Raw genomic sequence first — 26,899 nt, forward strand, 5'->3', positions numbered from 1 at the left:
ACGGCATGGCCACGGACTCCAGGCACGCATGAGAAATTTCAAGAGCAAAGCAAAAGCATCCAGTCTCACTCCTCTGAGGACCCTCCCACCATGGTCCTCTGTGGGACCATCCCACCATGGACCCTCTTTGCTGTGTTTCTCTCTTGCACCATGCCATGTCTGCCACCAGCTCATGTCTGTATTTTAGGATGAACAAGTCCTGAGCGCTGCTACCCTGATGCTGCAGGACCGGAGCACAGCTTCTTGCCTAATGCTGGGTACAAGAGCTCTCTCCCTACTCTGCACGATAACCCTTTCATGATTTCCTCTCTTATATTTGCCATTCAGATTCTATAGCAGACACTCAAGCAGCTACTTGCTGCTGACTCAGGGCAGGATGCAGGACTTCAGGAGCTGCTCACCAGTCGCATCCTGCACCTGATTTTGAGACTGCAAAGATATGTGCCAAAGCCAAAAAAAAAAAAAAGAAAGAAAAAAAAAAAAAAGAAAAAGACATTATCATTGATTTTTTAACTTTCCAAAGCTCTGGAGAGCTCTGGGTTGTCTGAAGCCAACATTTCTAATAAAAAGTCTTGTGGTGGCTTTGGAGACTCTTGCCAGCAGAGAGCAAAGCTTCAGGCCACTTCTGGAACTCTGCAATACGAGACTGATAAAACAACACGGCTGGATCCTACCACCCTGCCTCAAAAATTATCTATCTTCCACAAGTTTTAATAGACTTTCTTGCTAAAGGGACGTGACAGTAGCAAAAGGCATTAAAAATCTATTAAATTTTTGCAGGTGAATGTAGCAGCATGACCAGGACTGGCTGCATCCTTGTTTATCGCAGGCATTGCTGCTGTGAAGCAGGGAAGGTTAAGGAGAACAAGGACAGCATTATCCCAGTGTACACAGTGTGCCTGAGCGGATGGGCAGTGGAGGAGTGGGTGTCATCTACATTTATTTCTGAACGTACCAGCTATATAGTTTGCTACATTGAATTAAGTTTCTGCATCTCTGCTACGTGGTCTGAAACAGACAGATAACTGCATCCTGCATAGCACAGAGCGGCGGTCACAGCAGTGACAGCATGGTCTGTGCTGCAGCTGGGCTGCATAAATACACAGTGCAGGTCTGCCTTCTGCAAGTCTGAGGCCTCAGGAAGACAAACAGAACAAAAAGGAACAGTGGCACTCCCACTTTTATTCTCAACAAACTCTGCTATTACAGAACCAGTTAAATAATTTGCCCAAGGCCACAATGAGAAGCTGTGGCAGAGCTGGGAGGGAAAGCAACTTCTGCACATTTCCAGCCACGTGCTTTAACCAGCCCAGTGCCTTCTCCTATCAAGGATTACCATATTCAATACTTTCCCAAGTACTTTTGAATAATTGTAACCACCACTTACTTTCATCTGACTGGCTGCAAAAATCTACATCATCCCTCGGTTTAATTTCTTTCCCCAGGAAGAATTGCGTTTGGAAAGAGCAGGAGCAAGCCTGAGCCTGCTAATTACACTACAGTACCAGGATGGAAAAATCATATAAAGGTATTCTTGACATTATATACGTTCATGTCAGTCAGGGCTTCTAAAAAGCCAGAAAAAAATTACTGCAACTTGTTCAAAGTAGACTTTACAGAAACACAGCTGCTCTTTGAAACACAGCTGCTCTTTGACTGGTTGCAGGCATTCTATGGCCATGTCATGACAGTGGAGGTGCAGTAAGAGCTGCCTTGTCCTTCACAGTTTTGGGGTTATCCACAGAAATAGGAGCTACAGGATGAGCATGAGGCAGGGATGAGTGTGAGAGACACGTACCTGCAGTAGCTGCTCAGCGCTCATACCGTGGGTAATTGGTGATGAATTCTGTGACAGTTTACAGACAAAATGGAAGGACAGAGATAGGATGGAAGAAAGGATGGAGGAAGGATAAAAGGAAGAGTAGAAGAAGGGAGGGAGGGAGGGAGGGAGGAAGGAAGGAAGGAAGGAAGGACAGAAAGGAAGTACAGAAAGGAAGGAAGGACAGAAAGAAGAAAAGGAGGGAGGCCCACAATACATTTTTGTTTTTAGAGCTTTGATTGTAACAAATTTGCTCCAAACTTCTTCCCCTCTCATCATCCATGCTGGAAGCCCACAAAAGAACAGAAGAAGGGGTTGCATCCAGCCTTTACCTGTCAGTATGTGACCAGTGCTCCAAGATAACCCCCAGTATTCATTAAATATCAGCCAAAAATTATGGCAGGTATAAGCATAATTTAAATCTTTTAATGCCCTGCAATTTATGCCAAATAACAAAGAAGGATATAACGTGATGCCAGTTCTTCTGATTAATGTGATCACGCTTTACATTTCTTTGGAACTTCTCCTAATGAAGGGCAAGCAGAAATTTCTTTCCAGCTCCACTTTACTTTCTAGTGCTTTCCCTCACAGTACACATCATTCATTTTGCTGAGCAACTGCATTCACTTCTATTATGCAGCTATTAATTACCTAGCCCTAATGGCAAGGTGACAGTGCATTGCATAGCCATCAACAAGAGCAGATCAGAAAGTTCAGGAGGAACTGGGGTTTGAATAAAAACAAGGTTTGCATCTACATCTCCTCTCAGAGCAGGCGTATGTGCGTGGCAGAAGAACACCCAGGCCCAAATGGCTGGGCAGGGCTAGGCTGGAGGGCTGTATTCTGGCTGCTGGGGATGGCTGAAGGCAGAATTTCTCTCCGTGTTGCCCAGGATTGCTTGACAGGCTTCGTAGGAGTGGGAATAAGAAACAAAGGAGAAGGGAAACCCGAAGGTCCTCTGGGAAGGAGGAGCACTCTCCTCTTCTTGTCACATCTGGAGACAGATGTTCTCAATATCCCCAGCTCTGGAGGGTAGGAAGTGGTGAGCAAAATTTGAGGAGCTTGGGTACTCTTGGCAAACGGCACTGTTTTTTTTTCCCCTCAACTTTCTAGAGGCCTAAAATGAATCGTGGTTTTAGTGGGATCCAAATCTGTCCCTAGCATCTTTCTCTCCACTTGAGAGATCTGCTGCCTGCCGTGCCCTGAGGACAGGGCCCTTTGAAGGAGCAGAGGGCTGGTCTCGAGGCAATGCTTGTGATGAAACTGAAGAAGACTCACCAGAAACCCACACCTCAAATTCAGACCTCGCACATTTCCAGAGCAGCTGTCACAGGGACCGACAGGCTCGTGTGCCTCTATTCATCCCTACAAGCACTTTCCTCTTTAAAGGCATCTGGGGTCTGCTCTGCCATCGCCGTGTGGGGATTTATGTACGTTGCTCCCATTAGTGTTAATGGTAGTTAGACACATACAGCAATTTCTCTCACGCTTCAGGAAGAGAACAGAGCCTTATGGATGAAAAGTTTGCTATTAAGGATTCTTAATACAATGGAAACATTCTGTCTCTTTTAATTGTAATTTACTTCTAAGTGTAACCGCTCTGGGTTGGGAAAACCAGGATTCAGTCCAATTCAATTATGCAATTCTTGCCACCTGGTAAGCCTTGTTATTTTATAAAGAGTACTGTAGTAGAACTGGCAGATTCATTCATGTTCAGAGCGTAAGCGCCGTATACTGTGTAATCACTGGCTCATAAAAAAGAGTGCAACGCGAAAGTCAACCGCTCAATTATAATGCAATCTTTAAAAAAGAATATGCAAAATCGGTAGGCGAGATTCATCTTCGGTTCAGCTGCTTTATGATTATAAGTTCCCTGCGATCTCTGCTTTGCAAAGATTTCGGCGCAGGCTCAACCTCGAGCAAAACCCAAGCGCAGTGAGCACCCGGCTCCGCTCGGCGCGCTCCCATCGGTCATCGCCCATGTAGAGGCTTTGGTGGGTCAGCTCCATCCGAGGGCACTGACTGAAGGGGCTGCTACATCACAAGGACACAGCGAGAGTTTTATTGGGCTGATGTACACTCACTCTGACTTAGCTAATGAAGCTGCAACGAGATAATACAGGAAAGGAAAATACAGCCCCGACGTCCAGGAACGCTTTCATTAGCACTGGCAGACGGGCACCTGACAGCTGATCACAACGCCGTGCCACTCGCATGCCCCGTCCCATCGGCTAACGCATCCACTGCACTACGGCTTCCTCAGCCCCGCTAAAATCCTTGAGCACTGACAAACCCTGAGCACTGAGCAGCTCCCAGCGCTCCCTCGGCATCACCCAGAGCTGTCCCTGCTATGCGCGGAGCCAAGGGGAGCTCTTTCATTAAGGTGAGCCGTGGCAAGAAGGAGCTAAGTGGTGCTTTTTTGCAGCTAACAGTTACGGGGTTTATCAAAGTAGCAGGACTTGCCAGGGGGAACAGTTTTAATCTACCCAGGCCAGTGAGTGTCTGCAGGAAAAACTCCCTTTGTCTTCAGCAGCTTTGGATTAAGCCCAAACAATCCGCTTTGCCCGTGGCACGCAGCTACCAGAAGTCAGACGCTCAGGCAGGGCGGCTCAGAGCGCAGGATCAGGACTTTGTAACAAGCACTGAGAGTTCCACACACAGCACCCATAAAGTCGCCTTGTTTTCTTACTAAAAAAGTATATTGAAACTTTATTTTACGGTTATCTTTATCTGCATTTCTGTCTTCCAAGATAAGAGTCGAAATGTGCAGCGGCCTCCAGAAGTTTGAAAACCTAGGCTCTGCCAAGGGAGGGCCGAGGCTGTCCCTGCCTCTCACTGCCATGTCGCTGCCATCCCCTTCCCATCCCCTTCCCATCACGTTCCCAGCCCTCTTCCCGGAGCTTGGGTGTCAGGCCTGGCCCCGTGAGCTGACAGTGGGCTGGGGGTTGCACCGACGGCAGGAGCCCTGTGGAATCCCCACCTGACAGCCCCAGTACCAGGAAGAGGATGTTCTGAACCCTTGCACAGAGAAGAGCAGGCAGCCCGATCATAAACATGCGAAGTATTAATTAATAGTATAACTTCAGTTTGTATCTGAGTTTGGGCATAATGAACCTGCCAATTTTGATTGCAAAGTGAAAACTCATCTCTTTATTTTGGACAAATAGGGTTAAGCTTCTTAAGCAATTCTTTGTTGTTTTGACTTCAACAATTTATGCAAATGAGATGTTAATTAGGGTAATTGTAACTTAAATTATGCTTGTGTAAACCTCTCCATTGGTAGGAAAGTGTGGGAATCCAGACAACTGGTATTTAAAGCAGCTGTACTAACTCACTTCTGAAAGCAAAGCATACCAAGATCACTTTCATGTCTTTACAATTTGTTTTTATGAGGTGATAACATTTTTACAAATACCATCATTTTTGCTTTTTTATATTGTAAGTGACAGTCTGACATTTTACAACTGGCTTATTGAAAACAAGAATTGAGCACTCTCGCTGTAACGGACATTAACTGCTCAATAGAGATTCACATGCTAATGAGGTGAGAGGGGCTCCAGAAAGTTTTGATAAATGCGACACACACTCTAACTAGCAGTGAATGTGAGTTGACAAAGAACATCTACACCAGGGTTCAATAAAATGTAACCCTTTAAATTAATCATACTGGCAGTATTTAATAGAATGCACAACAATCTCTTTTCTGATGGCTATAAAGCAGAAGAAATGCAAAGTCTCGACAAATGAAAGTTCCCACATTTCCCTCTTCACACTGCTACTTTCATTTGAACTTCCACAATTGTTAAAAAAAGGTAGTTACTGTAAATAACAAAGTAGGAGGTTTAATTGTTTCCTTCTTTTAAAGCAGGATCCTTTCTTCACTTTTATTCGTCTGGATTCTATGGAGCAAATACCCCAGCCCCAAAGATTTATCATAAATAGCATAACCCGTTGTGCTCAGAAGATGTAAGGATACCATGTTGGGAAAGTGGCTTACAGGAATACTTCTCGATGGGCCTTTTTTCAGCCCAACTTCTCTCTTTTCCCTTTCACTAACTATAGGAAGATCAGGATGATCAGAATCAGAAAGGGAGGTTCATGGGCAGACCTGGACTATTTGTTCACACCAAACCCCCCAGACTGTGCTGAGGTTTTGTCCAACGAGAGGCAGGACTGGAACTGGACCTGCAGCACAGGAGGGGAGGTACAAGATATTTTGCCCTGTAGGTGTGCCTGGAGGAGCTGCGCTTATTTTCCTGTACTGCAAGTCCACCTCACTCCTGACCACGCTGACCACAGCACACCAACTTGTAAGATCCCAAGAAGCAGAAGCGTTCCAAGGATCATCGCAGCTCTCGCACCAGCGCAACGCACTAATGTGTTATTTCTTCCTAAAGCGACAATCCCTAATACCCTTTTTGGGTTTAGCCCGTTTTAATCTTGGCAGGAAGTGTAAATCTGTGCACTCAGCAGCATTACAGGCTTGCTGGCTGTCAAAGTTTTGTCTCGGCCAATGCTTGAGTGGTATTCTTGTCATTTCACCGGGGTAGGAGTCGTCTCAGTCTGTCATACAAAGTCTCCCAAAGCAGAACATTATGCCAAGGCACGGGCAAACTTAGCCTGCTAACTGCATTTCAAGTCATTTTTGGTAACTCATAGACCGAGAGGGGACTGCTCCTTTGGGTTCCTAAGTGAAACACAAGGAGCCCTTTGCCGGCAGCCTCACAAATGTGGCTGGATGAGCAGAGAAGGGAAATCTCCACAAACGAACGCAGGGAAAAGAATCCCCACTGGCTGCAGGCCTTCAAAGCTTTCCACAGCACATTCCCAAACTGCTGAGCAGCTCCTGCTCAGTCTCCGAGACCGTCCGTGCCTACGAGAGGCAGCGGGCACTGCTCTGCTTCTTTCTGAGCAGAAATTGTGAGTCTCAAAAAATGAGCGAGTGGAGAAGCGCGGGCTGCAGCTCAGAAATGGCCATTTAGCCAAATTGCATACCTGTGCTGTGTCAGCTATATGGTAGATTCATCTCATTCCATTGGTCTAATGGATGGCAATTGAATTTAATTAGCAAAACTACTTTGACTTAGTCTCATACTGTGCTGAATGTAATGAAATCTTTCTCCTCTCTCGCTGCCCCCTCTCTCTTTTTTTTTTTTTTTCAAATAAAGAATGTCCTTAACTGCATTCCACTGCGAGAATATTAAAAGCTATATATGTTACTCTTAAGGACAGGGTACAGCCATCCCCTTTCACAGGCTTTAGATTTAGTTATTGTATTACATAACATAAAATAATTAAAAAGATACTTCGATAGTTACACACAGTATAAATTCAATTACCGCGATGTCTCCATTAAAAGCACTTTTATAGTATGAATAAAATGCAAATCCTCTTTATGGATCAATACCAGAAACATAATTCTAAGCTTCATCCTGAGAAGGAAGTTAGCCTTAATAAATCATCCTCTTAGACTAAAAAAAAAAAAAAAAAAAAAAAAAAAAAAAAAATTAAAAGGGACGTATTTAAAGGTATTTTGTTAAAGCAGACGTTGGGCTCTGATTCCTTCTGGGCTGATGTTCTGAGCCCATGGAGCTGTGCACAGGAGCTCCCGCTGCCCCGGCGCCGCCAGCATGAAGGACACCACAGGGGAGGGCAGTCAGCACTGTGCTGAGCTGTGTGTGCTGACCCAATGGACAAGGCAGTGGGATGCCCGCGGTAATGGGTCTCCCCAAAACCCATTTCAAGGAACAGAAATTCCCCCCAGTGGGTTTGGAGGAAAAATCACTACCAGGCCTAACTTTTGCCTGGCCGGGCACAGCCAGACAAGTTCCTATGATTGATTATGGTGGTATCTCTGTATCTCTGACTTTGAACCATAACCTTTCTTGCACACAATGACAGTTGGGACCTACCATTTGCCATCTGTAGAGATGGTGGGGGAGAGAAGGACTTTGCTTACATTAATCAACCAATTAAGAACAGACTTAAACAAAACACTAAAGCATAATAAAAACCTGACCGCTTAGCAGCTTTCTACTTTTAATCGTTGTCTTCCTGTCGGCTGCTCATGGGCACAGCACCGCTGGGGCCAGCAAAGGGGATGGGGCAGCTCGAAGGGATGCTGGGGGTCCTCACCAGGACCTACAGCGGAAAAAATGCAGAACGTTCCCATCTGTGGCTGCTCTGCGGGCGGCCATTTGCAAGGCCAGCTTTGGGCTGGGACCATCAGGACGTAGCACTGATGGCAGTGGCTTGCTTCTCCTGTCTCTGTGTGACCCATGAGCACAGCCCCAGCGAGGCCTCCTGGACTTCTGCACCTAGGGAAGCTACAGAAGTGGATGAGGTCATACTGTCGAGAAACAAAACATGTATTGGAAGGAATCGGCTCGAGGCATTTGCCCAGGTACTGCTGAATCGGCCCTTTGCCATGAAACGGTCTGTTCTGTTTTAAAGAGGTATATTTACGGGCAAGGTGTATGAAAGAAAACATAACTCCACATCTGATCAGCTAAGAAAACGTGCAGGGTTAGTACAATAAACATATTTTTGTGCTATTAAATAATCACAATACGGAACAAATTTGCAGAGGTTGGCCAAGATGGTCTCTTCAGCCCTATGCTCTACATCTCTTTGTCTATTGTTCTTCTTAATACGTTGCATCTGTAAAATAAAATCCCAACCTACTTTGTACAATTACTGCACTGAAGTCCCAAGCAATCTATCAAGTTGTCATACATTTTCTTCACATTAAACCTTTTTAAATCTTTCTTTTTTTTTTTTTTTCCCTCCCCTACATTTCAAGAAAATGCAAGAGAAAATTTACTTGGCCCCAAAAAAGCCACACTGAAACATGTCATTCATCAAGCCAGGCAACGAGATGTGTCTGTGATAGAATGTCAGGAAAGCTAACAATCCCCAAAGTAGTGGTATTAAACCTGTGGATGCTTTTTAAATCAACAAAATTCAGAGCATATATGAACCTGCAGCCAACAAGGCTTTGGAAAAACTCCCTCTGGGTATGTTCCTCTTATGGAGATTTCCTGAGCCCCCGTTTTGCAGCCCCTGGTGCTCTGCCCACCGCCACCTCTTTGCCACCCTCCAGACCCCACTGCTTTGAATTTGTCAGCGTGCTGCATCAGCAGCAAGAGGTGAAGTGAAACTGCGAGTGTGTTCCCAAAGAGGGAGAGCAGGAGCTGGTAGCCCGCCTAGCTGTGCCCATAGCCAGCACCTCCCTGGTGCTCATAGGAAAAGGGACATCTTTTACAGATCCGCTTAAGGACCCCAATCGTTTCATTGCCATCACCCTCAGGGATCACCAGCATTGTAAAATGAAGGCAAAGCGTGCACTGCTGTGCCCTGGTGTGAGGTTGGGAGCGCCGAGGCCTCGCGCACACTGCTGCTCCCACTTCTCTCAAAACAAAGAAATCCGGGTAGGCTCCACGAAATCCCATGTGCGACCATAACTAATTCATGCCCAACAGTGTTCGTGGCACTGTGGGGTCTTTGGGATGATCCCACATCTTGCCCAACATTGTGAAAACCCTGCGCTTCATTATGTTCTTTAATAATTCCATGGTATGTAATTTATTAAACGGACTCCTTATTTGTAAACAAAATGAGAGCCGCAAATGCGTGAAGATGGTCGCACTTCCTGGCTAAATAAGAGGCAGACAAAGAGCCCTAATGATGCACCAAAAATGCTAACCAAAAATGTACTCTTTAAAAAGATCACCAATTTAATGCTTTTTTGTATTTCATTTATCAGCCATGTAGTCATCATTCCCCTCCCTACCACCATCTGTACACACTTTCCCAATAGACCACCACAGCTGTCCCGTTTCTCACACAAACAGTACCTTTTATATGCTTCCCAACTGTTTTTAATAACTGTTCTGTGCACAGCACTGTACTTCCTTTGTTTTCTTTAAAAAAAAAAAAAAAAAAAAAAAAAAAAAGAGATATAATCCAAACAAACAGGTCATCACAGCAATCAGCAGAGGAAGGCAATCACGATGTTAAAAGCCTTCGTGCCCACTGATCCGTCCTAGAACCGCGCCAGTGGCTCCTAGCATCCATCGTGGAGCTGAAAAGTTCCCTACAAAAGTTGCTAAGGCAGACGAAGGCCAAGCAGAAACACGAGTGTGGCGGCTGAGAAATCATCATCCCTTTTACTGAGGAAAGAGTATTAATGTTAAACACTGCTTGTGTGACCAGAGTAAGTTTCTCAAGGCTCTCAAAGCAGACTTATCCACTCAAAGGCGCTGCTGCCCAGAGTTGCAGAATTGTATGAACAAACCCATCCCATTTTCTTTTTCAGCTCCCACTCTTTTCACTCTGCCCCGGGGATGCTGGCAGCCCCCTAACTACAGTGGGAGGACATGGAGCACCCTGCCTGCAGCCAGCCTCACCCAGGAAATTCCCCACTGCTACTCTTGCCATGGGGATCCTGCCCCACACCACACAGCGCAGTGTCCTTCAGTCCCAGCCCTGCACACACAGAGGTCTTGGCAGGGGCGACGAGCCCACAAGGAGCTCCTCTCTGGTATGAGCACAGAGAGCCAAGATGGGACATGGACCCTTCTCATGCCGTTCTCCTGCAGCTTCATGCCCGGGACATAAAACCTCCCTTTTTCATACAAGAGCTTATTACTAAAGAAAGTATGACATGGAAGACAACTGGTCTGCACTCAAAATATCATGATTTTGAGTTCTAGCTTTTGACCAGAAAAAGAAACAGTGCCTGTCCGTCCCACTCATGTACCCATACTGGAAAGAGCAGACAGCTCAGAGATGCGTGTGTCCATCCCCGCACAGCACCAAGCTTCACAGCGGGTGTTTGTAGCTGCACCTACCTAAGAGTAAGCTGGACCAGAGCTGAAGTTGAGGTCCTCTACAGGAACAAAGCAACACCACCCTGACCACAAAACCCCGCTCCTTGCCTGACTGCCCCTCGGCTGCTGCACAAGACACAACCCACGCTCACAAGGCTGCGGCCGCTGGTCATGCCAGTCCTCCCTTCAACACAAGCCATTTGTGGAGCTTTAAAACAAAACAGTTTGGGATTTACTTTATCGCTATGCAACAACTACTTTTTACTTCTGAACACAGTAACGGATGTAAATAGGTCCGTTGGCTATTTTTAATGAAGTCCTCATCGCGTCAGGAAAAGTCCTTGTCACTACACAATGCGAGCATTGCAGTGGCTATCTCTGCCTAAAAGAGATCACTACAATAGCTGTGCTTTAGAAAAGCATCCTGCTACAAAGAATTCATTCTTCTAATTTACTTGAAACTACTTTGCCTTAAAAAGAAAAAAAAAAAAAAAGAAAAGAAAGAAAAAAGAACTGAATTAAATTTAAATTTTACCCTAAGTTTCCAGCATCAGTCAGAGATTTGGCTGTTTCCTTCCATATCAAATTAAAGCCGTACTGGGTAAAACAATCAGACAAGAATTTCAGTGAATATCCTTAGGATGAAATCTGATTGACAATGTACTTCGGTATTAAAATCTCCAGTTAGCGTTTATCTTGACAATAAATGTAGCAACTACCTTACTTGCCTTTGATACCTTTACAGGGGTTCACTTTGCTCGCTCAGTGCATTACAAGGTATTTTGTAACACATGTACTGCCTTTAAACACCAAAATATTCCAACGGTAATTTAACCAGACGTGCTGTTTATTGCAAAGCTCATGCAGCTCATTATCTGTACCTCACACACAAGACTAAATCCGTAGGCGCAGAAAAACACAACATGAATAAAGCTGTCTCAACACCCCACTCCGTGCTCAGCTCTCCGTCCCGCAGCCTCCATCCGACAGGCTGCACACCACCTGCACGTGCCCTGCAAACTTCCCTGCTGCCCAGGGCTGCAGGTAGGACTGCTCCAGGCCTGGGTGCTGTACTGACATGCTTTCTGATGAGATATTTCTCCTGAGCTTGCCAATGCATTGTGCACATAGGGATGATGCTGCAGGCATCACTCCCAAGTACCTTAACATGAGGTGACGAGGGCTGGGACCAGAAGGGATATGTGCACTACAGAGGATGGTGTAGAGAGGGTTTCGTTCTTGTTTAGCTGCTAATGCTATGAGTCATGTTATTAATATGACAAATGGATGAAACCGAAGAGCAGGAATAATAGCTACACCTCTGCGGTCACGGCGCAGTGCCGCGGTGGCAGGGTCAGGAGGATTTGCTGCAACCCGCAGCTCTTGCAGACAGCGCAGCATTGGTTTTATGTCCCATGGAAAGCACAGTGAGCCCCGTCCCTGAGCCTGCAGCAGGACTGCGCATTGCTGGGTGGGGCCGCTGGGTACACAAAGCCACCAGTGCCACCAGCCAGGCACGCAACGTACCACAGTGCCGGCCAGAATGGGTTGCCAGCACCAAGCAGGTGAGATGGGCAGGACAAGGGCACTGCTGGTCCCCCAGATGACACCGCTGGCTTTTCCACCATTGGGTGCCACACTGGAGGAAAGCTCCATGACGCATCCTCCTGTGCACAAACCCTTCACACGGTGATGGTTTTGAGTGACCTTTTTGCATCATTGAAAAACCAGTAGGTTTTGTACCGCTGACCTGAGCAGATAGCAACCAGGCACTATCAGCTCACCTGGCTGATTGACCCTGCCTTGGAAACCCCCCAGTCCAATGACAGTTTTGTGATTCACTACAGATATATCTCACCCCAAAACATGAACATGCTGAAACATCCAATCATGTTCTGGCACGCATGCAAAAAAAAAGCCCATGGCAACAAAGACGACAGCTTGCCAATGGCAGCTGCTGCACGCACACACAAAATTAAACTATATTCTTCTGAAAAGGGATATTATTATGGCATTTGTTTTCCCTTACCCATCACCCTCACCCATTCCCTCATGAAATAAGGGGAAAATATCAACACATATCTCACATTAGGAGAGAAGGACAGAGAAAGGGAGAGGTAGGCACTGCCCTTGGTCGGAACGGTATGGAAGGTGCAGCTTTTAGCAGCGAATCCAACTGGGTGGATCAGAGCTGAATGCATGGAGCTGCCCTGAAATACTGGCTCACCTAAAAGCGTTGTGTTGCAAATGCAAGTATGACATTCAGGCTTTACACTGCAAGGAGCATAGGGAGGCCCGATGATGCTAAATTTCAGCAAGTTTGGTCGAGCTAACCCTTGGCTATAACACAAGCCTGCAAATGCATGCATATACATTAACGTCTGACGATACTCCTCTTCACCTCCTCTCCCCCATGCGGCCCTGTCTGATGCCTGCCATGCTGTTATGCAATGCACAAGATAGCCGTCTCCTCACTTGCGAAGATAAATGTCATATCGGACCTCTGACATCATGTATTCTCCAAGTAATTATTTTTGATATCATAAGAGTTATGCAGGGTGCACAATAAAATTAAAAAGTAGAAAGCAAGGTTAATAAGATTATCATGTTCGTATAATAGGTAATGCATTTTGCAGTATATCCTAAATCTGCCCTCTCAAAACGTAATTAAATAACGGTGATTTATATTTTAAAGGAACGCAGACATGCCGTGTATCCTCCTGCCCACATATGCTAATTGCTTTCAGCCCCAAAATCACACAGTAGTTTGCAGCTTTTTAATCCTCATGTGTAAATAACCCGATCCGGGTCCAAGTTATGAACAATGAAGTCCAGGAAACTTTCAGAATAGCATGTCATTAAACCCGTCTCGATTTTATCTCTCATCCAACAGCACGGATGTGCTCCGAAGCCCACGGGGGATGCGGGAATGCTGAGCTGGATACGTGGGACGTGGAGGAGCGCGGCACCCAGGAGGAACACATTGATGGACACCCTGCAGATCCCCCACCCTCGCTTCAGGGCCTGCGTGCCATCAGGGCAGCATCGGCTCCACGCCTGGCTACGGGCGCTCTTCGTAAATGCAGGGGAGCGGGCGAGCTGCCTGCCTGCTGCCTTCAGAGGCATGAGCGCGCAGGAAGGACCCAGCAATAAAAAGAGCCAATCGTTGGCAATTTTTTCCCCAAAATGGAAGGTTTCCATCAGCTCCTCGGTGAGCAGGCCAACCCCGGCCAACCTTCCCCAATCTGTGGGCAAAGCCGGAAACACAGTGAGCCGCTCCATTCTCCATTTTGCACTCGCGTGCCCGAGGCTGGCACACAAAATGGAGGGTCCTGTGCACCCAGCGGGCACGAGCCCACCTTGCGGTGGCCATGTCGTCCTGCCAGGCCTCCAGCGGGGCTGAGCTCACCCAGCCAGCACACGCCAGGGCACCAGCGTGGAGCACAGAAGCACTTCCCCAGGATGTGTAAATATCTCTTCCAGTGGGACTACGCTGCTGTGAGCGACCCACCGGGCTGTCAGAACAGGGCACAGAATGCTCCCCCAGAAAGACTGGCTCGGACAAAGCTCCCCTGTTTATCGTGGGTATGGAGCTGTCTTTTTGGTGGCTACCATTAACCGACAATCACCACAGATGTAACGGATGAAGAGAAGAACGCCGCACGGATGGAAAAAAACGAATCGACACAGTCCTACCAACAGCTCTTCTCTACCCAGAGTCCTCACCGCTGTGAGGAAACACGCAGGGTCGGCTGCTGTTAGGAAGCTAAAATAATTTGCCCTGAATTTACAGCCTGTAATTCAATCTGCGGCTCAAGCTCCTGCCTGCGCCGGGCCGTGCAGTGCGGGGGCAGCACCGGGCGAGGACGGCCCAGGAGCAGCAGCCCCAGCAGGGATGGCCTCCGAGAGCCCCAGGCAGCGCTGTGGGTGCACCGTCCTTGGAGCAGGGCTGGGACCGGGGGCTGTGCTGGGACATCAAGGGGAAGCACAGAGGGGAGGGGGAGCGAGGCAAGGGATGCCCTTTCCTTTACATCCGAATGGAGAGAAAGACTGAAAATACAGAATCGTAATAATAAATAGCGGGTTTTATGAACAATTAGGATTCCACTGTCTCTTTCAAGGGTTTGAAAAGCTGACATGATGTTTTGGGTTCTCCAGATTCAGCTTTGAGGCCTCAACCAAGAGAAACATTCAGCCCCGCTGTGTACAGCAGTGACCACAACAAAGATTGTGGTTTCTCCCACACTCGCCTTAAATAGATCTAAATTAATGCTATTCATCATTGGGTGGAAAAGAAGGGAAATATAAAAGTGCAGTCGCTTGTAGACAAGCCAGCAGCGTTGGGTAACGCTCTCACCAGCACACAAAGCTCGCTGCTCTCTGGCCAAGGCCAGCTCCCAGCCCCGCATCTCCGGGCAGGAAGGCATGGAAACGGCAGCCTGCCCCATCACCTGGAAAACATCCTGAGCAGATCGCATACGCCTTCGCCCAGTGTTTATTTGTTGTTGCTGTTGTTGTTGTTGGAGAAAGGGGAAAGCTAAACCACATGACTGAACTCCTGCCAGGGCTTTGGGACGGAGCAGGCCGTCCCGAGTGCCGCACCACTTAGTGTCCGCATTATCACAGATACTCACCGGCTCAGTTACAGCAGCACGGGGAGTGCAGTTGTCCCAACCTAAATCCTGCTCCTGTCACCTCCTGCCCCGCACAATTGCCCGCCCCGTGCCCCAAAACAGAAAGCGCCGATAGATGGAGATATCTTTCTGTGCCACGCAGGGTGTGGGATTGCTGCGCGGCCGTGTTTGGGAGCTGGGGCTGCCCTCAGCCACTTCCACGTGGGACACACACGCAGCCTTCCAGCACTGCTGCCGTACAGGGACGTTTCACCAGCCTAAAGTAATGCAAAATCTGCCTTCTCCTGTTCTTCCTCGAGCGCAGAAATACTACGAGAGGACTTCATTTCACTTTTTTTCTTCGAACGTATACATGTCACTGAACGGCCAAAACTGATGGAAATGAAAAAAACACACAGTGAGTCCCCAGATCTCCCCTGGCCGTGCACAGGGAGCCCAGCACACCGCAGCACCGGCTGTAAGGCTGGCTGAGCGGCTTGGTAAGAGTCAATGCAATAAGCCCCATGTTCTGCAGAAAGGCACAGGGACTATTAACATCACAAACAAAACTTTAAAGACTGGTTTTGACTCACGCTGGAACAACCGTGTATTGGAATTAGGTTTTCAAAAGCCTTATATGCAGATGAAATGTCACGGATGCTTTAAAAGTCTTCAGATACATGTAAAAACGACATGTCTATTACATATTATCTTCACAGAACAAACACCATTTGAAATGTGCCTCTTTTTAACTACCATTATGAGCTGTCTAAAGAGCATTTTGGTTGAAACTTGGGAGGAAAGGGAAAAAAAAAAACCCACTGATCTTACACCTGCTCTTTAGCAGTGGGAAGTGGGTTCTCAATCTGTTAACATGACCATCTGGCCAATCTGCATATCACGGCGATCTGGATTACTGTATGGAGGAATGACAATAACGTAGCCAAAACAAAAGTAAAATGCATCAAATACTAACAGTAGCGCGGCCCTTTTGATTTTAAATTAAATAATAAACGTGGTATCACAGCAAAGCGGGGAAGTCGTCTAAATAATTAAATACGAGCCTTCGCCACGGCATAATTAAGTAAACAATATGGTGTGCGTCCTATAGGAGCCAGCAATACTTTGCACAGCCAAACGCCAGACTTTTGCAGAGCTGGAGATGCTGCGGCAGCTCTTTCCGTGATGCACGGCATTGTCAGAGCACCTCTCGCACCGCCGCACCGCCGGCCGGCCGCGGCTATTAGCGGGATTAATGCAGCAACAATCAATAACAATTGTACTAAAGGATCACGGTGCAAAGCGGGCTGTACCTCTCAGACTTGGAGCTAAGCGATACCTCCGCAGCATTTCGGCTATCTGCAGCCCCTTGCTTTATTCGCCAGGCTCTGCCTTATTCTGACTGGGGCCTCTCTGCGGTGCTCCAAGTAGAAATGTTTTAAATCTGCCAATGGGTCCACCTAAAGTTCAAGGTCGTGTGCCATACACTGCTGCCTGGGCAATGGCCACGGACTGCATTTAGACCCTCAGTGAATTCTTGCAGTTGCGGAAATAATGCTGACTTTTTGCATCTTCTCTGGCTCTTATTTTAAACATTAAGAGAAGCAGAAAAAATAGCTCATTTAAATAAACAGCCATCTCCAGCTTTTCCTTAAATTTCAGATTTTTAAATGTCCTTCCAAAAGACCGAAAGCTTTTCTCCCCCAGAACCACCTGGCTAGCACAACTTGCCTGGGACAGTGACGGCAGCCCTCCAAAAAAGCCAGAATCGGGCATCGCAGCGTCGCTCCCCGGCCCGGCATCCAGCCCTGCCCACTGCCAGAGCCTGCAGAACTGGGACCTTGCACAGAATTTAACTACTTCCATGGCGAGCCTTTCCTCCAATCTGATCACATTAGCAGAAGGAACTCCAAAGCAGTAAAAAACTCCTGAAAGTTCTCGGTTGAGTGCCTACTAATGAACAAAGGTTAACTTTATCTAAAAGGTCAAATGCCTGGTGGCTAAGGTTGTGACCTTAACAACTTAAATTGTGACCTTGCCACGTGCCTAGTATATTGCAGATTCTGATACAGATCATCTGGTAAAGGACTGGCCATAAATTAGCTTTACTGTTTGACTCCCACAAAGAAAACGGTTTGCCACAATGGTTTCCAACTTGTCATTTGATACAAGTGCAGAATAAGGGAAAACTAAAAAGCAAACCCAAGTTTAGGGTATGAAAATGCCACCTGCTTTTAGTTAAGCAGATTAGAAACTGCAAACTGAGAGCAATACTCTAAATTTCAATACATTTTTGGTCAACCTCTAATTCACAGAACACCGTTCTTCCTTTCCTCTCCTTTCCTTTTTTTTTAACGAAAAAGACACATCGTTTGTGTATTTGCATATTTTTGTTTTCTCTTTCTAGCCAGTTCTTAAAGGGAATAATTGATTTCAGTAGCTTTGTGAGAAGCACTATTTAAATCTGAGCACATGTGTTCTCCTACAGATGATAGTGCCTACTGAAGAAAAAGCGTGGATTCAAAGCAATAATTATGGTGCACGTTTAGAAGGAGAGGGACATCTCGCTGCTGAAGTCATCTCGAATAAGGCGTCTTGGAAGGGAACGCTCCCTCAAAAAAAAGAAGAGTTAAAAAAAAAGAGAGAGAGAGAGAGAGAGAAGAAAAAGCACCACGGGTGAAAAGGTCACAATGGTTTTGGCACATATCTCCAAGCACGTTTCAGAGTCTGTGCCTCCTGCCAATACTGGCAACTTCTCAAAACTTTTAAGGAGGTAAAAACATTGTTTAGTGTTTACAAATCTTCTGTACTATAGCAGATGCTTGTCAAATCCGCTATATGTAAGTTGACCGGCCTACCTAATATCAGTGCTGGCACCTTCCTCCCCAGAGCTACCCGGTCCATACATTGCTGGAGGCGGCCCTGATGGAGCTACAGACAAAGGACCCTTAATATTTTCCTTTTGTACCATTCCTGTTGCGCACATGGCACAAGCTGCCATTACTGCGGGTCTGCGGGAACCAATGGCTGGCAACTTGGCCAATGTTCAGGTGCAACAAAGACTGCTGGGATACCTCGGAGGGGTGAAAAAAAGAGAGGAAAAAAGGAGAAAAAAAAGGTAGAGAGCTTCCAGCACACCTCTGTGCAGCGACACAGGGGACGCCCGACCTGCGATCCATCCTAAGCATCACTTTGTCCCCGTGGCGGTGCAGCAGCAAACCCGCAGCACAACGAGCACAGCGTGCTGCAGCCAGAACCATGGCGCGGTGTGCACCCACTGCTCACTGCAGACAGACCCTGCGAATCCACAGCACTGAGGTCCCAAGCTCTGCACCAACGATCTACAGCAAGCAGCTCCAACGATCAGTGAGGCCGCTGCCCGTTGATGATGAGCGTAGAAACACATCAGTTTGCTATCAAGGGTAGTGTTTGCCAGCAGCACGCTGATAAGATGTTATATCCCTAATCACAATATTGAACTTCTACGGCGTCTCTTGCCTGGCTGCTGCAGCAGGAAGAGAACCTCTGGCCCCTTGCAGCACCCAAGCTTGGATTTCCCCTTTTCTCCCCGTCCTGTGTCCCTGTGATCCTCCCTGCGGGCTGAACCCAGCCTCTGCTTTCTGCTGGCAACCCTCGCCCTGTGCAGAAGGCCACTCTGCGCTTAGGAAATGCAATAGGGACCAGTATTCAGCATCCTAAAAAAACCTAAAAGCCTGGGGCAGAGCCCTGGCCCTGTTCTCTGCTCATTTCACAGCAGACGGTAATCCCTGCTCCATGCCACATAACAAAGCACAGAGCAAATACAGCCTTTGGGCAGCGGGAAGGTGAGCGTGATTCAATCATGCTGCAGGGCTGGGTGCTGGTTGTGGGGATGGCATGAGGAGGGCCACACGGTCAGCCCCAGTGTGGGCTGCATTGCAAGGGCACGGCAGGAGAATTTAGAATGGCCAAAAGTTCCTACGCACCCCTCCAAAACAACATGGTGTTGGAAACACCAACTCCCAGTCTGCAATTTGCTATGTTTCCTATATATTTATATATACGTGGTCTGCATGGGTATGATCCCGCCCTCGCCCCCTGCTCTCTCCGCCTGCCCAGCCCCTCCACTTGCAGGTCAGCCTGAAGCCAGGCCAACCTGCATGTCCTATATCCACCCTACACACATCCCCTCTACATTGTGTATCGGACGACCAGGGCCCAGCACTGTACTTGCTCACGTCTTTCTGCAGCACAATTGCCCATCAGAGACACGATGCCATGTTATTTTCCACCCCAGCCCTCTGCTCACCCTCTCACACATTGAGGCAACCCCAGGCAGGTGGGGCACCCCCGCATTTCCCATTTCATCACATATAAAAACAGTTCAGCCCTCCCCAGGCGCAGTATTATTCAATGAAGAATTCGTTTCAAGAACAGACCAAATTCTTTGTGTATAGACTGTGATGTTTTAAGGTTGTCTTTTTTTTAAATAAAAGGTTTGGCCTCAATTCCCCAATTTTTTACCCAAAATGACAACCTCACATTTGTTATCTGCACCTTCCAGCTGCCAACTGGGGCTCCTCTCCCTTTCCCATCTCTCCAGGTGAGGATGCCTGGTAGCCCTGACCTCGGGTATCCCAACCCTCTACAACCGCTTCATGCATAACAGGCACAAAGTTAATTTTAGAAGTAAAACATTAAAAAAAAAAACAAAAAAAACAATTGGGAATTCTCCCCGCGTTCCCTCCACCGCACAAAAAAAATAGAAAAATAAAAGAAGCCTGGATAACACTTGAGCAAAGTGCCCCAAACACCAAACTGCCATTAACCCCAGGAAAACAAGAGCTGTGCCCGGTGAAGAAGGGCAGATTTGGGGCTGCGCTCCCTCCCGCCCGCACCAAACCCGCCGGGACGCAGACGCGCGAGGTGGAGAAGTGGTATAGAAAGGCACTTACCTGCGGCGTGCACAAAGTATGCCAAATATAAATCGAGTTCCTTAACAGAAACTCCTATATGGTGGGGCTGTACGCACAGCCCGGGGTTAGAGCACTGTGGGGACTTTACAAGGCGCTCGCCATCAGTACTTTCGAGCGGAATACCTTTAAATAAAATCACCATAACGAGGTCCAACCTCCAGACCTTATCTGCCTGGCGAAGGCAGTCAATTCTTCTCATCTTGCCCTTCTGGTCTGGATTGGAAAGGACGCAACACGGAGGCTTTTTTCCTGTGACTGTGAGAACAAAATCCTCCCGAAATTCAGGCCTGATATCTTTCCGAAGCTTTGCCAGAAGTCTGGACGCCCATTTCTGCTTTACCTCGGGTTTTTCACTTAAGAGTTCGTCCTTCACGGCCCTCTCTTCCTCTTTTGACATGCGTTTCTCATGTTTTTTGAAGTATTTTCTCTTTCGGGCTTGCAGGTTGAACCATGTGTACGCAAACGCTCGGACGTGAGGCAGAAGTGCTTCGATGAAGGGATGAAATTCATCCTGAAAAAGTCACAGAGAAGCGTCGGTGTCACGCAAAGCACAGCGAGGCCCGAAGAGAGCCGAGCGGCCCCGACCCCCTGAAAGGAGAAGCGGGGCCAGGATTGGGCCCCCAGCCCCAGTTTGGTGGAGAAAAGGGCAGAAGGAGTTAAAGGCACGGGGCCGGCTGGGTGCGGGGACTCGGCCGCTCGCAGCGCGTATCTCCCTCTGCTCCCTCCCTGACCCCGCTGCTTGCGGCGTCGCCAGCGTGTGCCCGCCAATTTGGCAAATTCGGAACGCTCCGATGCCAATCCCTGTTTGTGTGGGGAAGTCTGAAGTATAGCGAAACTTTCCCAAAGATAAACTTGGAAATGGCAGCGCGCTGTACAGTAACGCGCAAGTGGAGCCGTGCGTGCGAACACGGCGGCGGTGCTCTGCTTGGAGGACGGAGCGCCGCGGCCGCCCAGCTGAAATCTTAAAAAACACCGAATAGTATGTAAAAAAAAAAAAAAAAAGGTGAGGATTACAGTCCATTAAAAAAAAAAAAATTAAAATTTTAATCTGACATTGCGGCATGTTAGGATTCCAAAGAGTTTTGATAAACTGAAAGGAGACCCAAAAAACTGAAAAGCGCAGTGATAGAAAAGCTTGGCACAACTCATGCAAACACGCCAATAATTTTTTTTTTTTTTTTTTTTTTTTTTTTGTGTGTGTGTGTGTGTCAGGCTGTATTTTCATACACTGAAAAAGAAACTCCGTACTTGGAAAGTTAGTTTTGCCATCCAGAGACACTGCTCTGTGCCAGGATGTGCTACAGATCCCCTCTGCCCGGGCACAAAGTAATCACAGTTACAGTTCTGCTGACCACAAAAAAATGCAAGAAAGACCCCTTTACTTTTGTAAAAAAAATACAGATATAGATCTATTATGCAGAAATAGATCAATGTCCTCAAAAAGCACCACGTAAACCAGCAGAGGGATCGACCCAGGCTGTGCCACGCTGGGGCCGCACTCTCAGTTCCTACACCAAATGAATGAGCGCGGCGCACGTCACAGCGCCTGCGGGCCGATCCCACTGCTGCACGGCCCGATCTCATTGCCCACAGGGCCCAATCCCACTGCTGCAGGGCCCGATCCCACTGCACGTAGAGCCTCATCCCACTGCCTGCAGGGCCTGATCCTATGGCTGCAGGGCCGGGCGCCTCCAGGCTTCATGTTGGGCCCTGCGGGGATGCACAGCAGCTGCTGCACACGGGAGAGTTGCTGCCCCGTCCCGCAGGGCAGCGCTGGGGTTCACATTAGTTAACTTTCGAGTACCGAAATGATCGCGTGGAGCGTTTCCGACCCAAATCATTTCGGGTTGTAAATGCCATTATAAAAACAGAAACATCACGTCCTTCTGATAACATTATTTGAAGTTCTATTTCTTTTCAAATAACGATGAGAAGTTGAGCACTCGGTAGCAGAAATACCCATCAGCAGACGCTGCCCTAACTCAGGAGCTCCTACTGACTTCCCCCAAGGTTCCCCCGCACTGATTCTGACGGCCCTTACGCTGTAAATACTTCAATCCATAGCGGTGCCACAGCGGTCATTTTTACTTTGAGCACAGAACGTGCAGAGCCATCCACCCAGCCCAGGAACCGCAGGACGATGGATGAGCATTAACACCAAAGCAGGTAAAATAAAATAAATCACTCTGATGATTGATGCATTCCTTTTTTTTTTTTTTTTTTTTTTTTTTTTTCCCTCTCCCATCTTGTACTGCATGGAAGAGATCATCGTTTCAAATTTCAATAAAGTTTGGGGGGGGAGGAAAAAAAAAAATAATAAAGATTGCCAAGAGTTTGCAGTCGGCAGATTCACAAAGTGGGCGAAGGCGCACGCGGAGCTGCTCTGTCTCTCCTACGAGGGAGGGAAGGAGACGGACCGCAGCTCCCTGCGAGCTGCCAAAACCCCAAAGCCAGCTCCTGCTCCTCCTGCCCCTTTTAGGGGGGAAAAGGCCTTTGTGGGGTCCTGGTTGTGCACACAGAGCGCTGCCGGACCGCGGGGAGCACTGCTGCGAGCAGAGCGCTCGCTGAGCACGTCTTGGTGGGGCTGAAATATTGCAACTTTTCTGCTTTCTGCAGCGCTTTGTCCTGACGGATCTCATGTGCTCGGGACTTTTTTGGCTCGACGCTGGACGCCATCCAAGAGCGAGCTGCTGTAACCTGCGCTGCAGCCCATTCCTACAGCGGGAACCTGAGTGGGGAGGGAGCGGCAACACAGGAAAAAATATATATCTATTTAAAAAAAACAACAACCACTTGAAAAAAGCCAGGGGAAAAAAAAAAAAAAAAAAAAATTCAACAAAAAAAAGGCGGTGTGAAGGCAGGGGTTGGAGGCAGCGGGAGGTGAGCGGCCGTGCCAGGCTCCGGGTGCTGCTCAAAATGGTGCGCGGCGAGAAGAGGTTAATGGCTCACACAGCGACCCGCAGCCCCGGCACGGCACAGCCTGCAGCTCGGCCGGCACCGCGGCACAGAGAGCAAAGCGCCAGGACTGTGGGGTGGGAGGGGAGCGGGTCTGCACAGCGCCGTTATTGATTTTGGGGTATTATTATAGCAAAAAAAAAAAAAAAAAAGTTTCGGAAGTGTGTCAGTGCAAGCGTGCTAACAGATGTGCAGAGCTGTCCGCAGCCTGGCTGCAGAAAGAGAAAGGGCTTAAGGAGCAAAAAGGAAAGGGGCTTTGCCTGTCCCCAAACTCGCCCAAAGGGAAACTTTCACAGCGTGTGAGCAGGACGGGTGCTGAGCCCTCGGGCTGCGTGCAGGCAGCTGTGAGGGAGGAAAGTTGTGCTGCACGGTGCCCAAAGTTGGCGGCCGTGGCCCTCGGCCCTGAGCAGCTCTGCTCCGAGAGGGCAAAAGGCGCAGCCAGAGCCCCAGCACTGCCTGGAAACAAGGTAACCTGCAGGAGCCTTGAGAAACACTTGTATCTCTGTGGATCCTCTCGAAACTAAGCCAGCCGCAGCAACCCTTGTGAATATTTTTACAATCCGTTTGCTTGTAAATCTATTAGGAGATGGGCATATGTTCCCCAACCGCTTCCGAGATCCTCTGCAGACACGGACAGCACTGGGGTTTTCCTGACAGATGACACAAAACCTGGTGCCATCCAGGTACAGCGCTGGAACCAACGCGCTCCAACTCTGATGTCTGTGTCTCCCTTTCTGAACCGCTTTCCCTTTAAATCTGAACCAAAACTTCACCCAAATGAAAAAAGACGCACACAAAAAAAAATCTCCCTTCCCAAACTCCCACTGATAAAAGCTCCCATCGATCTTGGAGGGAAAAATAGGAATCCTGAAGGGAAAAATAGCCAAGCCATGGAGAAGGGCTGCCCCACTCTTATCGGGATTGACATGGAGCACCCAACGGGGCCGCGGAGGGAAGGAAGGAGCTTCTCGGGAGGCCTCTCGCCCTTGCCTCACTTTTCCAAGTGTGCAACAAGAATGCAAGATTTTCTAATAGAAAAAAAAAAGAAAAAGAAAGAAAAAAAAAAAAGAATAAAGCAGTGGGGGGAACGGGACAGAGAGCCCCATCCTGTGGGTCGGGGTTACGTGTCCCCATGGCACAGCCAGGCCCTGCCAGCTCCGCACGTGGGGCGACGCGCTGTGCCCCCGCGGCAGCCGGGGCCGTGGGTGCCAGGTCGGGCTGCGGTGTGCGGGGCAGCCCTGAGCCCCAGCCCTACGGCTGCAGGCACTGGGGGCCGGGGGGGGGGCAGGGGGGGCGGCAAAGGGAAGGGGATAAAGTTTGGCTTCTCCCGCCCTCTCGCTGCGTTTCGTCGCCTTTTCTCGCCGGAAAGCGCCCGGAGAGGCTTTCTCGCCGGCAAAAAAAATAGGAAATAAAATAAAATTCAAATTAAATTAATAAGAATAATGGAGTCAAAATCTCCTGCAGGAGGAAATAATCTGGGGTAGGAGCCCGCCACAAAGCGTTTCCTCGTTAAACCATTATATCCTGCTAATTGGAGGTGTGCAATTTAGCGTCCTGCAGCAGGGCGCGGGGTGGGGGTGTGGGGGGGCGCCGTGCGGCCGTGCAACCCCGGGGGCACCGCGGGCCGAAACCCCCCCGGCCCGAGCCGCCCGTCCCGCGCACGCGAGGGGCGCAAAAGTTGCGCGGGCGGCGCTCCACGGGCGGGGAGCGGTGCGGGAAGGGGGGGGGGACACGGCACGAGTCGGGGCGACCCCCGCGCGAAGACGGTGCAGCCTGCGCTGAAGCGCGCGGGGGGTCCGCGGCGGGGTCGCGCGCGGAAATCGCGCGGGGAGAGCGCGGGAGGAGAGCGGCGGGACGGCGGGGATCCCCCTCCCCCCCGGAGCCCCGCGGTGCGGTGCGGGGTCGCGGCGGAGCGGCGCGGGGAGCGGCGGCGGCGCCGCATCGATCGCGGATGACCAAGCACCCGGCGGGGCGCGGCGTGCGGGGGGCGTCCCGCAGCCCCTCGGCTCTTAATTACGGCGTTAATAAGTAGGCGCCATTAGCCATGTGCCGACACAAATGGCCGTGCGGGAAAAGGGGGGAGAGGGGAAAAGCAACAAAGTTGAAGTTTCGGCGAAGCGGCCGCGTTCGTGCCCCGGCCCCGGCCCCGCAGCGCGGCCCCATCGCGCCCCGCGGCCGCTTACCTGCGTGAGACAGAGCGGAGAATACATGACTGCTGCGGGGGGCTGCGGGCGGAGGTGTGCGTGTGCGGGAGAGAGGAGAGAGAGGGGGAGAGGGGGGGAGAGAGGGAGAGAGAGGAAAAAAAAAGAGAGAGAGAGAGGAGAGGAGGGGGAGCCCCGAGCCTGCTTCTTGCTTTCACATTTCCAACTCTGCCAAACTGCAGCCAGCGCGGAGCCGCTCCATGAGCTGAACTTTAACCCCGCCTCGACTTTCCCGCACTACGCGCTCGGCATGCCTGCCCCGCGCGCCGTTAAAGGCATAGCGCCCGCCGCGCCGCGCTGCGCTGCGCTGCGCCGCGCTGCGCGCCCGCTCCGCGCCCGCTCCGCTCTGCGCCGCCCGCGGGGGCGGGGAGGGGCGGGGAGGGGGCTGCGGCGCTACCGCCTCCCTCCGCCCCGCAGCGCGCGGCGCAAAGTTTGGCTGCGGGAGAGGGGAGGGGAGGGGGGGGTGGGGGGGCACGGCGGGGTGCGGGGATGGATGGGGGCAGCGGGAGCGGCGCGGCCGTCGGAACTTTGCCGGTGCGCTGGCACTTGTCGTGCGGTGCTTAGTGCGCTTTGAAAATAAGAATGAAAATTAGAATAGAAATAAGGATAAAAATAATAACTGGGGAGGGGGGGGGGCGGGGGGGGGGGGGGCTGGAGCATCGCGAACAGAATTCCGCTTCAATTCCCGGCTCGTAACACCGCTCCATAGAGGAGAAGCGCCTCCAAGCCCGCCCCGCATTGTTTTGGCAGCGGCAGCCTTTGGGGTTTTTGGGGTTTGGCCGCGCTCCAGCCCGCGCGCGGGGAGCCCCGTCCGTGTGTCCGTGTGTCCGGCCGTCCCGTGGGAACGGCGTTTTCCCACCGCCGTTGCCCCGACGGCAAAGGGCGCAGCGGGGGCCGCGCTTGGCGCTGCGCTCCCCGGACTGAAAATACCGTGGGGGGCAGCGCGCAGCGCTCCTTTTCGCCCCCGCGCGACCCCCCCGACCCCCGCTCCCCCGCGCAGGGAACTTTTCGGGCCGTGGGACGGCTCTTTGCGCCCTCTAGGTTTGGGGGTGCGACCGAGCGCTGCGCGCAAAGCGCTCCGCAGCCGCGCAGAGCAACGCGAGGAGGGCGAGGGCGGGGTGGGGAAGAAGGGGGGATAAAGCGAGCCAGAAGGGGTTTCCTCAGCGCTGCGCGGGTGGAAGCGCAACTTGGTGCTCTTTTTTCCCCACTCAGCTTTTTGCTAAATCGCAACATTTGCTCCTTTTTTTTTTTTTTTTTCTAAATAGCACTTTTCTCTCTCTCTCTTTTTTTCTTAATATTTTGGGTGCTAAATCCGGAGGTTTCCGCCGCTCCGTTCCCAACTTTGTCGGAAAAGGGAAAAAAAAAAAAAATAATAAATCCCGGTTAAAAAAAAAAAAAAAAAAAAAAAAAAAAAAGCCTCAAAAAAAAAAAAAAAAAGGTGCGCCCCTCCCCCCGGGGGAGTTCAAACGTCGCAACACCCACCCCCGGCGCTGATTGGTCAGCGGGAGCTACGTCACCCCACCCC

At 49.6% G+C, this 26,899-nt stretch overlaps 1 protein-coding gene across 1 annotated transcript in view; it reads right to left on the bottom strand.

Moving 5' to 3' along the window:
• NFIA (nuclear factor I A) overlaps window positions 1-25,383 on the bottom strand; it is a gene marked incomplete at both ends in the record, with an annotated part of 209,037 nt that extends 183,654 nt beyond the window's left edge. Inside the window, 2 exon segments of the mRNA XM_079535386.1 lie at window positions 20,198-20,729; window positions 25,357-25,383. Coding sequence (XP_079391512.1) covers window positions 20,198-20,729; window positions 25,357-25,383 — 559 coding nt within the window.
• Window positions 25,384-26,899: the final 1,516 nt, after the last annotated feature.

The sequence above is a fragment of the Tetrao urogallus genome (genome assembly GCF_951394365.1).
Source record: "Tetrao urogallus genome assembly, chromosome: 5".
NCBI classification, from domain to species: domain Eukaryota; kingdom Metazoa; phylum Chordata; class Aves; order Galliformes; family Phasianidae; genus Tetrao; species Tetrao urogallus.